The sequence below is a fragment of the Peromyscus maniculatus genome, chromosome 2, assembly GCF_049852395.1.
Source record: "Peromyscus maniculatus bairdii isolate BWxNUB_F1_BW_parent chromosome 2, HU_Pman_BW_mat_3.1, whole genome shotgun sequence".
Lineage (NCBI taxonomy): Eukaryota > Metazoa > Chordata > Mammalia > Rodentia > Cricetidae > Peromyscus > Peromyscus maniculatus.
The window spans coordinates 152,129,636-152,142,525 of NC_134853.1; the positions used below are offsets into that span (position 1 = coordinate 152,129,636).

The 12,890-nt window shown below is 55.2% G+C and overlaps 2 protein-coding genes across 7 annotated transcripts in view; both read right to left on the reverse strand.

The window, feature by feature from the left end:
* Positions 1-3,211: 3,211 nt before the first annotated feature.
* On the reverse strand, positions 3,212-4,542 carry Sfn (stratifin). Its single transcript, XM_006975629.4, has one exon. It carries the CDS (start codon positions 4,423-4,425, stop codon positions 3,679-3,681), a length of 747 nt encoding a protein of 248 aa, XP_006975691.2. The 5' UTR covers positions 4,426-4,542; the 3' UTR covers positions 3,212-3,678.
* Positions 4,543-8,406: 3,864 nt separating this feature from the next.
* The window catches only part of Zdhhc18 (zDHHC palmitoyltransferase 18), a 34,369-nt gene continuing 29,885 nt past the window's right edge, over positions 8,407-12,890 (reverse strand). Inside the window, exons 8-10 of one of the 6 annotated variants that reach the window (XM_076565352.1) lie at positions 12,214-12,313; positions 9,734-9,811; positions 8,494-8,682 (exon numbers count right to left, since the gene is read on the reverse strand). In XM_076565352.1, the coding sequence (XP_076421467.1) occupies positions 9,770-9,811; positions 12,214-12,313 (142 nt within the window). In that variant the 3' untranslated portion in view covers positions 8,494-8,682; positions 9,734-9,769. Of the gene's footprint in view, positions 9,202-9,733; positions 9,812-10,425; positions 12,314-12,890 lie in introns of those variants that run through there. The other 5 variants (XM_076565351.1, XM_076565349.1, XM_076565350.1 and 2 more) reach the window with 5 other exon arrangements.

The window sequence follows — 12,890 nt, forward strand, 5'->3', positions numbered from 1 at the left end:
TCAAAAAAAAAAAACCAAAAAAAAAAAAAAAAAAAAAAAAAAAAGAACATGATCCACATGAAAGAGAGGAATGGCCACCTCCAACTTCCTGTGGGTTGTCTGGGGCACTCTTTTGCTGTCCTTGGTATTAGGGTTTGAACACACAGGGCTCTATACCTCGTCTGCCTCCTGAGTGCTGGGATTAAAGGTGTGGGCCACCACGCCCAGTACGACTGAAACTTTTTAAATATCAAATCTAGACTAGGAAAAGACAGCAATATTTTTTTTTTTTAACTTTTTTAAACTTTATGTGGGTTGGGGGTTTGGCTCAGTGGTAGAGTGCTTACCTAGCAAGCACAAGGCCCTGGGTTCGATCCTCAGCTCAAAAAAAAGAAAAAAGAAAAAGAAACTTCACGTTTCTTTGTATGGGCGTTTTATCTGCACATGTGCCCGTGTGTACCACACCTGTGCCCGTATCCATGGAGGTCAGAAAAGTGAGGGCATCAGATCTATTGGGACTGGAGTTGCAGACAGTTGTGAACCTCACTGTGAATGCTGGGAACCAAACTCAGCTAGCACTCTTAACTGCTGAACCATCTCTCCGCCTCTCTGCTTCATATTTTCTTTTTTTAAAAAAAGATGTCATAGACAGAAAGTTCTGAGACCACCTTGATGAGAGGTTACAGCCTTCAACAGCTATGATCTGGTGCTAATCAACAGCGGGCCTCACGGTCTTCAGTTCAGGCATCTCCTGTTGGACCTCCTTGACCAGCACACTACCTTAGGGCAGCCCTTCGTAGTCTGGAGCTGAGACACACACACACACACACACACACACACACACACACACACACACACACCACACCACACCACACCACACACGGAAGGCAGAAGCTGAGAGACACTAGTCCCTTTCCCAGGACCTATCCCATTAAGAGAAAGTCACCAGACCTGTCTGGTGGAAAGAAACCAGGTCACCTCCAGAGCTGAAGGGAGCTGCCTGCCCTAGCCCAGAGTCTCTGTGGCTTGGGAACCCTGAAACCCCATACGTCACCAGGAAATGAGAAAAGAGAGGACCAGGAAAGCCCAAAGAGGTCCTGCAGCTTCCCTGAAGAGTTAGGAGCTCTAACAAGAGCCGGGTACCATAGGTGTGGCCAAACTTGGACTCTGGAGAACCCAGTGGGTCTGGGCTAAGCTCGCTGAACTTTCCCAGAGAGAGTCCTCTTGCCCCCAAGCCAGATTTCTTTTCTTCTTTTCTTTCTAATTTTATGTTTTGCCATGGTAAGTTTCAGGTCCCCTGAAACCGGAGTTACAGTTCTGAGCTGCTATGTGGGTGCTGGGAGTTGAACCTGGGTCCTCTGGAAGAGCAGTCAGTGCTCTTAGCAGCTGACTCTCTCCAGCCCCAAGCCAGCTTTCTTAGGTGGCTCAAAGAGCACCCAGGTCACCTTTGACAGTGACTGGGCCTGATGCTTATTCTGCTTTGGGGTGAAATACTGGATAAATCCCAGATGAATTGATACTGGCTGGAACACTCAACCACTAACATTTCGAAGGTGGTCCCCCCCCCTTTTTTTTTCTTGGTTTCCTTCAGCTAGGGACTGAGCCAGATCCTTGGACGTTTGATAAGCTGAGCCAAACACCAGCTCCTGGAAGGATTAATGTTTATTGAGCATGTACCATCCACTACTCTAGTGCATATCTTTTTTCATTTTTTATTTTGAGACAGGATTTCACTATATAGCCCTGCTGGCCTGGAACTTCCTATGTAGGCCAGGCTAGACTCTAACTCTCAGAGATCTCCCTGCTCCTGCCTCCCAAATGGGAGCAAATGCTTGAGCTACCATGCCCTGCCTAGAATCGGACTTTTTATTTTTATTTATGTAGTTTTGTTTTTTTAGATAGGTTCTCACTATGTAGCCTTGGATGGTCTGGGTCTGGAGCTGGCCCTATTGACCAGGCTGACCTGGAACTCTGCCTCACAGAGCTCGGATTAAAGGCATGGCCCACGGTGCCCTACCTAGGAAGGAACTTCTTAAATTCCCACTCCTAATCGTTTTCAAAGGAGGACACAAACATTAAGAGCCTCAAGCGGGGCAGCGGAAGCCTTACACCCAAGCAGGGCCCCCGCTTTTCACTTTGCGTAACTGAAGAGCCTTCAGCGGTACAGAGAGGAAACTGAGGCGCAGAGAGGTGTCATGGTTTTTCTCGGCAGCAAAGCCAACCAGGGACATAACCTAAGCCTGCTGGTTCGCCTCTGATGCTCCGAGAGGAGCGTCTTGGCCTTTTTCCAGCCGACTCAGCCGCGGGCTCGGCCCAGACACCGCCAGGTGAGCCGATGACTCAAAGGGCGGAGACTAAATTTTACGCACGGCCTCGCCCTGTCCCGTTGCTCCCGGGGGTGGGGGACGAGCTCCGGAATCGGGCGGGTGACAACTTGTCGGAGTGAAACCGGGAAGGCGCCGCCCCGCTGCGCTCCACGGGCCGCGGGGCCGCAGCTTCGTCTTTCCGCGATGGGCAGCCGGGCCGGCGGGGCGGGAGGCGGGAATACTGGCCGTTCGCTCTCCCATTGGCCAATCGGGGTCCGGGGGCGGACCCTGTGGAGGCCCCGTCCTCTGATTGGGCCGTAGACTGAAGGCGGCGGAGCGCCGCGGCGGGCTGGTGCGTGTCGCTGCCTGCTAGGTGTGCGGCCGTGGGCTGGTCCAGCCCGACTCCCCGCGGCCCTTCCCACCCTGCTCGCTCCGGCTTCTCGCCAGCGGCTTTCCTTTTGTCCCCACCTAGAATCGCCGGGCCTTGGAGAGCTTTCCCTTATTAGATCTGGGTTTTTAGTGGAGTCCCTATGCCCCTGCCTCCCTCGGATCGTGCGCCCCTCGGCTCCGATCTGAGCACTTGATGTGACCGTCCCCTGCTTTCAGATCTGAAGCGCTCAGTGCCACCCGTGAAGCGCGTCTCTAGGGCCACTATGCTGTCTTCAGTGGCTTCGTGGCTCCCGCTACGTCTGAGCTTCACGGCTTTCCCGGCCACGGCACCTACTCACCTCTCCTCGCCTGATCTGCCTTTGTGCTCACTGGTCTGAACCAGTGCGCTGTGGGGGCTTCCGATGGCCTCTCACCTGAAGTCACCCGACCCAGACCCGGGGGAACTTGAGGTCCTAACTCGGTGTTCTAGAGTCCGGTTCTCTAACTCCCTTCAATTCCCCTCCCAGCCCATGACCAATAACTGGAGAAGACGGGAGTGTCCCAGGGCAACTTTATTGAGAGGAAACATGGTCACACCCAGCAAACATGTGTTCCTTCTCATTCTCTCTCACACACTCACACACTCACACACACACACACTCACAGCCCTTGCCACAGTCCAGTTCTCAGCCACAGTGGTGGGAGCCTCCTCCATTCCTAGGCTCTAGAAGCAACGGGTACAGAAGGAGGCACAGGGCGGAGGACAGGTTCCGGAGCATTTGTAAGGAAGTTGGGGTGCAGAGGGCGGGGGTGGGGGGGTGGGCAGTGTTAGGAACACCCACCAGACAGCTGCATGAAGAGTGGGGTCTCCAGCCCGTCAGCCTGGCTGCACCCCTTCCAGGGCGCGTTTCAGGGTGTGGCAGAACGTTCAGGGTTTGGGAAGGGCCGGCTCTCACTCCCTGTTAGTCCTCTCTGCAGACTGGGGACCGGAGGGCAAGGCAGGGCGGGGAGGGAGCAGACGGCTTCAGCTCTGGGGCTCCTCTGGCGCTTCTCCACCCTCTTCTCCAGCACTGTCCGCTGTCCACAGCGTCAGGTTGTCTCTCAGCAGCTGCATGATGAGTGTGCTGTCCTTGTAGGAGTCCTCGTTGAGAGTGTGCAGATCGGCCATGGCCTCGTCGAAGGTGGTCTTGGCCAGCGAGATGGCCTCCTCGGGGCTGTTGGCTATCTCGTAGTGGAAGACAGAAAAGTTCAGGGCCAGGCCCAGGCGGATGGGGTTGGTGGGCGGCATCTCCTTCTTGCTGATGTCCATGGCCTCTTGGTAGGCCGACCGGGCAGAATCGATGATGCGCTTCTTGTCATCTCCGGTGGCCACCTCGGCCAGATAGCGGTAGTAGTCACCCTTCATCTTCAGGTAGAAGACGCGGCTCTCTGCCTCCCCAGCCTCCTTGATGAGGTGGGAGTCCAGCAGGCCCAGCACGGTGTTGCACACACCCTGGAGCTCCGTCTCCACCTTCTCCCGGTACTCTTTCACCTCGGGGCCTCTCTCTTCCGACCCCTCCTCGTTGCTCTTCTGTTCGATGCTGGACAGGACCCTCCAGGCCGCTCTCTGGCCGCCCACCACATTCTTATAGGCCACGGAGAGCAGATTTCGCTCCTCGCAGGAGAGTTCCTCACCCTTTTCCACGGCCCCCTTCATGAAGGCTGCCATGTCCTCATAGCGTTCCGCCTGCTCGGCCAACTTGGCCTTCTGGATCAGACTGGCTCTCTCCATGACTCCGAGGACCGACAGGGGGGTGAACTGGCTGCCTTGAGACCAATGCTGGATTCTGTGCCTCTCTTGCTCTGGGTCCTGCCTTTTGGCTGGGGTGGCAGGGCCTGGAGAGGGTTTGGGAGTGGCCTGGGCGGGCCTGGGCCCTGCCTCCTCCTCTTCTCCACACCCTTTCCGGCTCTTCCTTAAAGGTAAAAGGGCTGGGATGGGATGGGGTGAGTCATCAGGACAGTCAGCAGGAGAAACCTGGCCATGGGTCCCACCTGAACAGGCATCCTTCCTGCTTCCAGACTGCCCCCTGCTGTTCAGAGCGGAGTTGCAGGAACATTCTAGATCACCAAAATCAGATTGTCTTTCAGGGGGTCCTTCCAGGCGTAAGGATGGCTTCAGCCACTGGGCTCCTTTAGCCTGGGCAGAGCCCCATGAGCTGGTACCGAGGGCTGGGATGGTTCTGGTGAGAATTCATGTGTAGACAGGACTAGACAGTTTCCCAAACACTTCAGCAGCCCTGATCTGATAGAAGAACCCCCTTGACGGCTCTGTAGGGCTGCGGAGGTAGAAACATCAAGTCTCAAGAGGAGAAACTGCTTTTAAGGTCACAAGCTGCCAGCTCCCTGTTTCTTCTGACTTTTCTCCCATTGAGGCCTCTGGCCTGGGTCCCATTATCTGGAATCGAGAGCTAGACTTCTTCCTGAGTCCGCCCAAAGACGGTTCCATCCCTTGGTCCTTGTTCTCCTTCGAGGTCCCCTCTGAACACCCAGAACGCGCAGGTGGCATTTCAGGGTGCCACTTAATGGAGTGTTTAACGAGTGGCCTCTGAAGCTTCAGCCCAGCCTTGGTAATTAGTCACCCAGTCGGTGTGTTGGCCACCTTCCCCATGACAGCACCATTTTCCCTTTCAAGTTGGTGGCCTGTTGACACTTGTCTGAGGCCTTACTCTCCGGTTCCCCACGGCAGGTCACCTGTCCCTTCCGAGCTGCCTGCCGTCATGTATGAGCAGGGCTCCCAGAGGGCGGGGGCATAGCTCTCTGACTGTCCCACGCTTGCCTGACTCAGACAGCCCTGTCAGAGGCTGGGAAGCAGGCCACGGGGTGCTCAGTCCAGTTTGGTCCCCCAGGGGGGACGCTAGCAACCTGGGGAGGAAGACAGGCTTGAGAAGGAGCCAGTGATGACACACACCATTTTGTTTTATGGGGCAGCAATTCCAGCTCAGGGAGATACCCCACTTGACTCCCAGAGGTTCCAGTCCCCTCTCGTCGATCAAAGCCCCGCCTCCAACTGGAGAGAAGCCTCCTCAGAGATGGAGACCACTTTGTTACTTGTCTGGTTGGGCCCTGTCTTCAAGCCTTATCAAGAGTATGGGTACTGAGGGTAGGGTAGGTTCCTGCTTATCTGCCTCACCCCCCAAGCTTAGGCGGGACTCCGGGGTCCCTTCTAAGGAACCTTCTCCCTGGGACCCAGCCAATCTAATCCTTGAGCCAGGACAGTTGCACAGCTTTGCCAGTCTTCTCCCCCACCCAGTGCCTGATCACGCTCCTTGCCTCTGGGAGGGAGGCATAGGCCTCAGGACACGATGGCGTGTGCTTGTGTACCACAAGAGGAGAGACTCTTCAGATCCTGGCTAACTCTACGGGGTTTCCCAGGAAGCGGATGGGATTTCCCTCCTGAGATCCCGAGGGCTTTGCCTAACTGGGAGCACAGACACAGGAAGGGATGGAATGAAATTACACTAAAACGTCACATTAGGGAAGGCCATGGCAGTGCACACCTAGAATCTCAGCGCTCAGGCTGACTGACGTGGGAGACGTTCCAGTTGGTGGCCAGCTTGGCTACAAAGAGACTCGCTGCCCAGCTTCCAACCTCCAGAAAAAAAAAAAAAAGGTTGGGATGTAGCTGGGTGGGTGGTGTTCCTGCCTATGTCTGGAGTTGGGTCCCCAGTATAGGGGATCCGCAGAGACTGTTGCACATCTGTAATTCCAACACGAGGCAGAGGCAGAGGCAGGGGCAGGAGGATCTCAAGTTCGAGGCCGGTCTGGTCTACATACAGAGTGCGCCATGCTTGGTTTATGCAGTGGTGCTGGGATTGTCCCCAGGGGTCCTAAGAACTCTGTCAGCTAAACTACACCCTCAGCTCCCATCCCTGTCTTTCTTTTCTAGCTGGGTTCTCTGGAATGAGGAACGATCACAAACTATCCACACCGTGTGGCCCAGCCAGGTAGAGAAGGGGTCCTGTGCCCAGACTTCCCTCTCCAGACTGACAAACGGTTAGGTGTGATGAGCACTGACTCCTCCCTTTCCTTCTGGAACATTCCTTGCAGCGCTCAAAGGCTTCCCTTGGCCCTAGTCATCTAGCCTGGGCTTCCCCAAGTCCTGGGGGGCAACTTGGAGATCCCAGGGCACTAAGAGCTTGGACCTCAGGGCCCGGCAAAATTGTAAGTCCAAGAAGGGAGTGTTCTCACGCCTCTTAAGCCAGGAACGTGGTGGGTGTCTAGAGCCAGGTTCTGGACCCTCGGCAAGCTTCTCCCTCCTCCTCCTTCTCCTCCACTGAAGCCAGGCTGCTCGACACTCCTGCCGGCTCTGACCTGTAGATCCTGACTCAGTTCCTGTCTCAGTCGCCACCCTTTGCCTCCAGGCTTCCACTTCCCAAGTCCAGAAGCCCAGGCAGGCAAGAGGCTGCAGGTCCTGGCAGAGCATGGGGCTCCAAAGCGGCTGCCTGAGTCAGCAGGACGGGAGACGAGGCTACAGTCCAGTCCAGGGGGCTCTCCGCATCCTGGTGGCCACTGGCCACCTTTCTAGAGTGGCTGGCAGCAAGAGGGATTCTTACTAGTCTAGAAAGAATTTACCACAACTGGCAAAACAATTTCTTAGGTAATTTCTCGCTTTGGAATGATCAAATTCAGCAGTTGACCAGAGGTCCTCGTGATTGGTTTTAAGAATAGTTACGGAGCTGAGAGCTGAATACTCGAAGCCTCTGGAAGGGGACAATGGAGGACGCTTAGGTGATTCAGCTGTTTGCCTGTTTTTCTTCTCAAGTATTGCTGCTGTTCGAGGTGGCCCCCTCTGCTAAACCAGTCCAGGGTACGAGACAGTGTGGAATTCATAGAAACAGGCCCGAATGAGGTCAGCATGCAGAACTGCATTCCAGCTGGGTCATGAGAGGCCTTGGGCAGGTCCCTTCCTGCCCCTCCTGGGCTAAGGCCTCCCCACCAGTAACAGGAGGCTGGCAGCCCCGTCCTGGGTATGGCATTCTCCAAGTTTAGGGCTTCTCCAACCGCCCTCCCTCTTCCTGCTGTGGTATCGCAGCACTGTTGGCTAGGTGACCTTCCCTGAGTCTCAGCTCTCTCATTTGTAAGAAAGCTGAGATCACCTTTCTCTTTGGTTACGGGAGAAAAACAGCCTAATACTTAGCAAGCCCTGATAAATTGTAGCAGCAATACCGTCGCCTAGGCTTTTTTTTTTTTTTTAAATAATTTATTATTTGTATTTTATGTACACGGGTGTTTCGCCTACATGTATGTCTGTGAGGGTGTCAGATCCCCTGGAACTGGAGTTACAGATGGTTGTGATCTGCCATGTGGGTGCTGGGAATTGAACCCCCGGGGTCCTCTGGAAGAGCAGCCAGTGCTCTTAACCCCTGAGCCATCTCTCCAGCCCGGCAATTTCCTTTTATGTTTACATACTGTGTGTTTGTGTGTCCATGTGTGTCCTTGTGGAAAGCACCTGGGGAATGGGAAGGAGACTATGGACTACCTTGGGTTGGGCTCAACTGGGAAATGTGAGCTTCAGGTTGGAGTTTGGCAGCCCCCCCCCACACCCTCGTTTTGGACTAGGCAGGGTTTTTCCAAGTTCAGAGTTCAGCTAAGCCTTGAAGGTCTCTTGGGAGGAATGAGTTCTGGAGAGAGAGCCAAGAGGTCACTTCCCCATGTCCCTCCTGGCCTCTGTCTCCAGAGCAGCACTGTCCAGCCAGAGCTGGGCTGGAAGGGAGGCAAACAGTTGTTCTCACTCATCCACAGCAGGCCCCACCCACGGCCCCGAAGGAAAGTGGCAGGAGACACAGGAGACACTCCAGGCTATGGCAAGAAGAGGGAGGTCTTTATTTCTGTTACAAAAGGTGGTGGACAGCAGGTGAGCAGCCCCCATGCTGGGCGCAGCGCATCTCCCCAGGTCTGGCCCGTTTCCCTTTGGGTCCTTGGAAGAACGTGGAGCTGTGTAGCCCTTGGTGCCCGGGGCCAAGGATACAGGCTCCCACTTCACGTCCTCCTGGGGGATGGGGGCGTGGGAACAGTGTTGAGGCCTTGTGCTCAGAACAGTCGCCAAACTTGTTCAGCAGCGTCGGGACACCCAGATAGCTCCCGAAGAAACCTGCTTGGCTTGCCTATGGCTCTGCTGACTTGGGGGGGGGGGAGGGCTGTAAGGCAAGATTCCTGAAGAGTCTTGACACTTCACAAATCTGGGGAAGGGGCATGGCGGGAGGAGGGGAGGGCGAGGTTCGGCAGGGGTACAGTATTGAATATTGGGCTGAGGCTGCAGTATGGCTTTGTACACTCTGGCCAGCAAGGAGTCGGGGTGGGGGCCAAGAGGTCAGCACCTGCCCACTGTGGGGGGCTCCAGAGAGCTCACAAGTAGGACAGGCTGGGGGATGGACCCTGTAGGCACAGATGGTGGCCGATGGGCCACAGGTTAGGCAGGTGAAGGTACAGGGTGCCCGGCTCCCCCCAGGCCGCTCCTGAAGAGGCAGAGAATGGCGGTCCTCAGGAGCTCCTTCAGCCCCTGAACGTACTGGACGATCCCGCAGGATGGCAGAGGAGGAGGAGAGAGAGGGTTAGCGGATGGACGGATGGAAAGAGGTAGCCTGCAGGGGCCCCAGTGGGGTCAGAGGCTACCACAGCAGCTGCCCCGTTCCCAGAAAAGGGCCAAAGCGCAGGCGGCAGGAGAGAAACCAGGCAGGCGAGGGAGCTTGGCAGGGACACAGAGCAGGATGCAGAGGTGTTAGTGACCTGACTGAGGGCCCTGTACACCACGACAGACACTGCCAGCACAGGCCCAGGCCCTCACAGCACGTGTGCTGCCCTCCCCAGCCTCACCCTTCCTCTTCTGAAAGGACGGACGCTCCAGTCCAAGGAGGGATGGGGCAGGACTAAGAGCTTTCTGATTGGGGGACCCCTGGGGACCTGCCACCACCAGCACACACACCACACCACACACCAGACAGATGGATGGACTGCTCCATGGGTTGGTGAGCATGCGATGAGGATGAGATGGTGTGTGAGGGAGTGGGCAGAGCTGGCTGACAGGTGAGACATGGTCTTACCAGCTAACCCTCTGCAGAGAGGCCTGTTAGCTCCCCTCAGGCTGTGCAGGAGATGGCAAAGTCCTGACAAGTGTCCTCCTGGAGGAGATACCAGAGAGGTCGGCCTGTGTTAGCATCTGCTGTCCTGACTACCTAGGAGGTTGGGTTGGGGCAGGGACAAGAAGCTCTAACTGGCTGCCAGGCAGTGGTGGCACATGCCTTTAATCCCAGCACTTGGGAGGCAGAGGCAGGCGGATCTCTGTGAGTTCGAAGCCAGCCTGGTCTACAGAGCAAGGACAGGCACCAAAGCTACACAGAGAAACCCTGTCTCGAAAAACCAAGGAGAGAGAGAGAGAGAGAGAGAGAGAGAGAGAGAGAGAGAGAGAGAGAGAGAGAGAGAGAGAGAGAAGCTCCAACTGGGACCCACTGTCTCCACATGGTTTTGGCTGAGCGATCATGGGATCAGGGTGGAAAGTCAGCAGGAAAGAGCTCAGCAGGTACCAATCCCTGGGGCCCAAGGAGGTAGACATGCTGAAGGCAGTCAGGGGGGTTAGCCCCAGCTCCTCGGCCTCAGAGTGCCTCCAGTCGCCTGCCTGCCTCTCATTTCCCAGGGAAGACCCAAGTGTGTCTGAAAGAACCCAGAGCTAATAAGCTGCAAGCCAGGGACTCAGCAAAACAAAAGCCAACAAAAAACCAAACCAAAGAAAAGCAGCTCTTAAAAACACAAGTTTTATTACAAGCGGGAACAAAGAATACTGGCTTAAACAAAAGGCAGGTTAGGAGCCCTCCTCCAGCCCCCCTGTCTACCTCCCAGGGCCATGCAGGATGGCCTAGGACTCTGAAGCTATCTCTCCCAGCCACCACTTCCCCGTGTCCGGGACCCACTGGCCTCAGGAACAAGGAATGGAAGTTAAGTGACTTCCTAAGCTATGACCCAAGGGCTTCACCCACCTGAAGGGCCAAAGCGGGGCCTAGAAGAACAAGTCTCTATTTTGATTAGAAACTCCAGCTCCCAGCAGAAGGAGGATTTGCTATGAGCTCCTGGCCAACCCACATGCCTCCTGGCCTAGTCTATTTCTTCCTTCATTTCTAATCAGCAGAAATGCATCGTCTCCTAGATCCTCGCACTGGGGCCCATACTCAGAGCAGAACACCAAGGAGGGGGTGTGGCTCTGCAGAATGGCAGCTCTTCCCCAGACCCGTCACCCCACCCACCACACCTAGCCTCAGCCTGTTGGGGCAGAACACAGCTGGGAGCCTGACCTGGGGGCTGGGTGGCAGAGTCCCTAGCCACTGGTTGTCTGTCTGATGGCTGTGGCAGAAGGGAAGAGGGCAGGAGCCCAGGGGTCTCCTGTGACTAATGCACATCCTCCCAGTCCCCATGCCTCAGGCTGCTCCTGAACACAGGGTAAGAGGGGAAGGGAACAGCCCAGGGAATATGGAAGTCAGCTGTATTTGTACACAGGTGGACACACACACACACACACACACACACACACACACACACACACACACACACACACACACTCTCAATCACTCACAGCTAGATCTGCTGTAAAAAAAATGTATTAAACCACCTAGCCTTCTGAAACCCCTTGACTTGGCACTACACAGATAGTAACACACTAACTTCTATTTTAAAAAAGGGTATGTAAAAAAGAGGTCTATAAAATTGTGCAAAATACCCAGCATTAATAAACCCGTTTCAAGTATTGCCAGCATGATCTAACCCACCCACCTCTAACCCTGACTTGGAAGAGACTTGGGGGGCACAGGAAAGGATCCTTAGCGTCTCCGTGGGCTGGGGAAGGTAGGATCCCCATTCTACTGTGCTGCCCAGGACTCTGCAGGAGCTGAACTTCTGGGGGCCTGGATGGCCGGTCTGACTGCCTCTGACACCGGCTGCCTCCCACCCTCGGCCCAGGCTCTCTCTACTGGTACCCAGCTCTATCCTATTGGCCAATTCCATACAACCCTCCCCGCAAAAAGCCCACCAAAATAACCATGATCATCACAAAGGGAACGCAGGAGCCCCGGAACAAAGCAGTTCAAGGGCGGGCGCTGGCCTGTGGCCACCTGTCCTTCAGGGCCAGGTGCTCAACAGTCCCGCTTCCAGAAGGCTCTTGACTCCCCTGGGCCCGTGCAAGCCTCCAGCTGGGAGGCCGTCCACTCGGCTCTCACCCTCACTCACACTGGGCCTCCCTGGGCACAGGCAATGACTTGGCATGGTCCCCTTGGTGACCTGTCGAGGCTGTGGCTCTCCTCTCCTGCCACTGATCAGCTCAGGAACCTAGGGTCCGAACTGTGGGAACCTGGGTTTGGGGAGCAGAGGGCCCAGCTATGGGACAGTTCAGAGAAAGCCACGCAGGATGGGAAATAAATAGGAAAAGACTGGAGTCTCTGGCAGCTCTGCTTCCCTCGGATGGTATGGGGAGGGTCCCGGCAGGCGTGGAGGGCGGCAGGTGGCAAGCACTGAGTCACATTCAGGGGTGGCCTCCTACCATGCTGGCGTCTGGCTTGGCCCCACAGGGTGGCTCGTCACTTCTGATGGGCGAGGGCAACACAGCGTCAGACTGCACGAATCCCCGCCGGTCAATCAGGCTTCCAAAACACAAGGACAGGACATGAATTCCCGATACGGCTCCAGGCCAAAGGCCAGGTGGTGTCACAACACAGACAATGTCTTCCAGGAGAGATCCAGCCCTAGGAAAGCTGGGCAAATGGAAGCTGCTTCCCATTCAGGAGTTCAAGACCCTCCCTCTGGGACTGGTGAGATAATTCAGTGGGTGAAGGTGTTTGCCACCAAACCTGATGACTTGAGTTCAACCCCAAGGACTCATGACCTCCATATGCGCACCACTGTATGTGTGTACACACACATGTAAATACATGTAAAATAAGACCTTCTGGACACTTAGCTTTTTCCATATAATTCATTCACTAGTTTGGTTTTGTTGTTTTTTTATAATTATTACTATTTTTAGACAAGATCTCATTATGTAGCTCTGTAGATTGTAGACTGTCCTGGAACTCATGATGTAGACCAGGCTGGCCTTGAATTCACAGAAATCGACCTGCCTCTGACTCCCGAGTGCTGGGACTAAAGGCGTGAACTACTATGCACAGCTTATTATTTTTTGAGACAGTGATTCACTCTGCAGCCCTGGCTGGCTTGGAA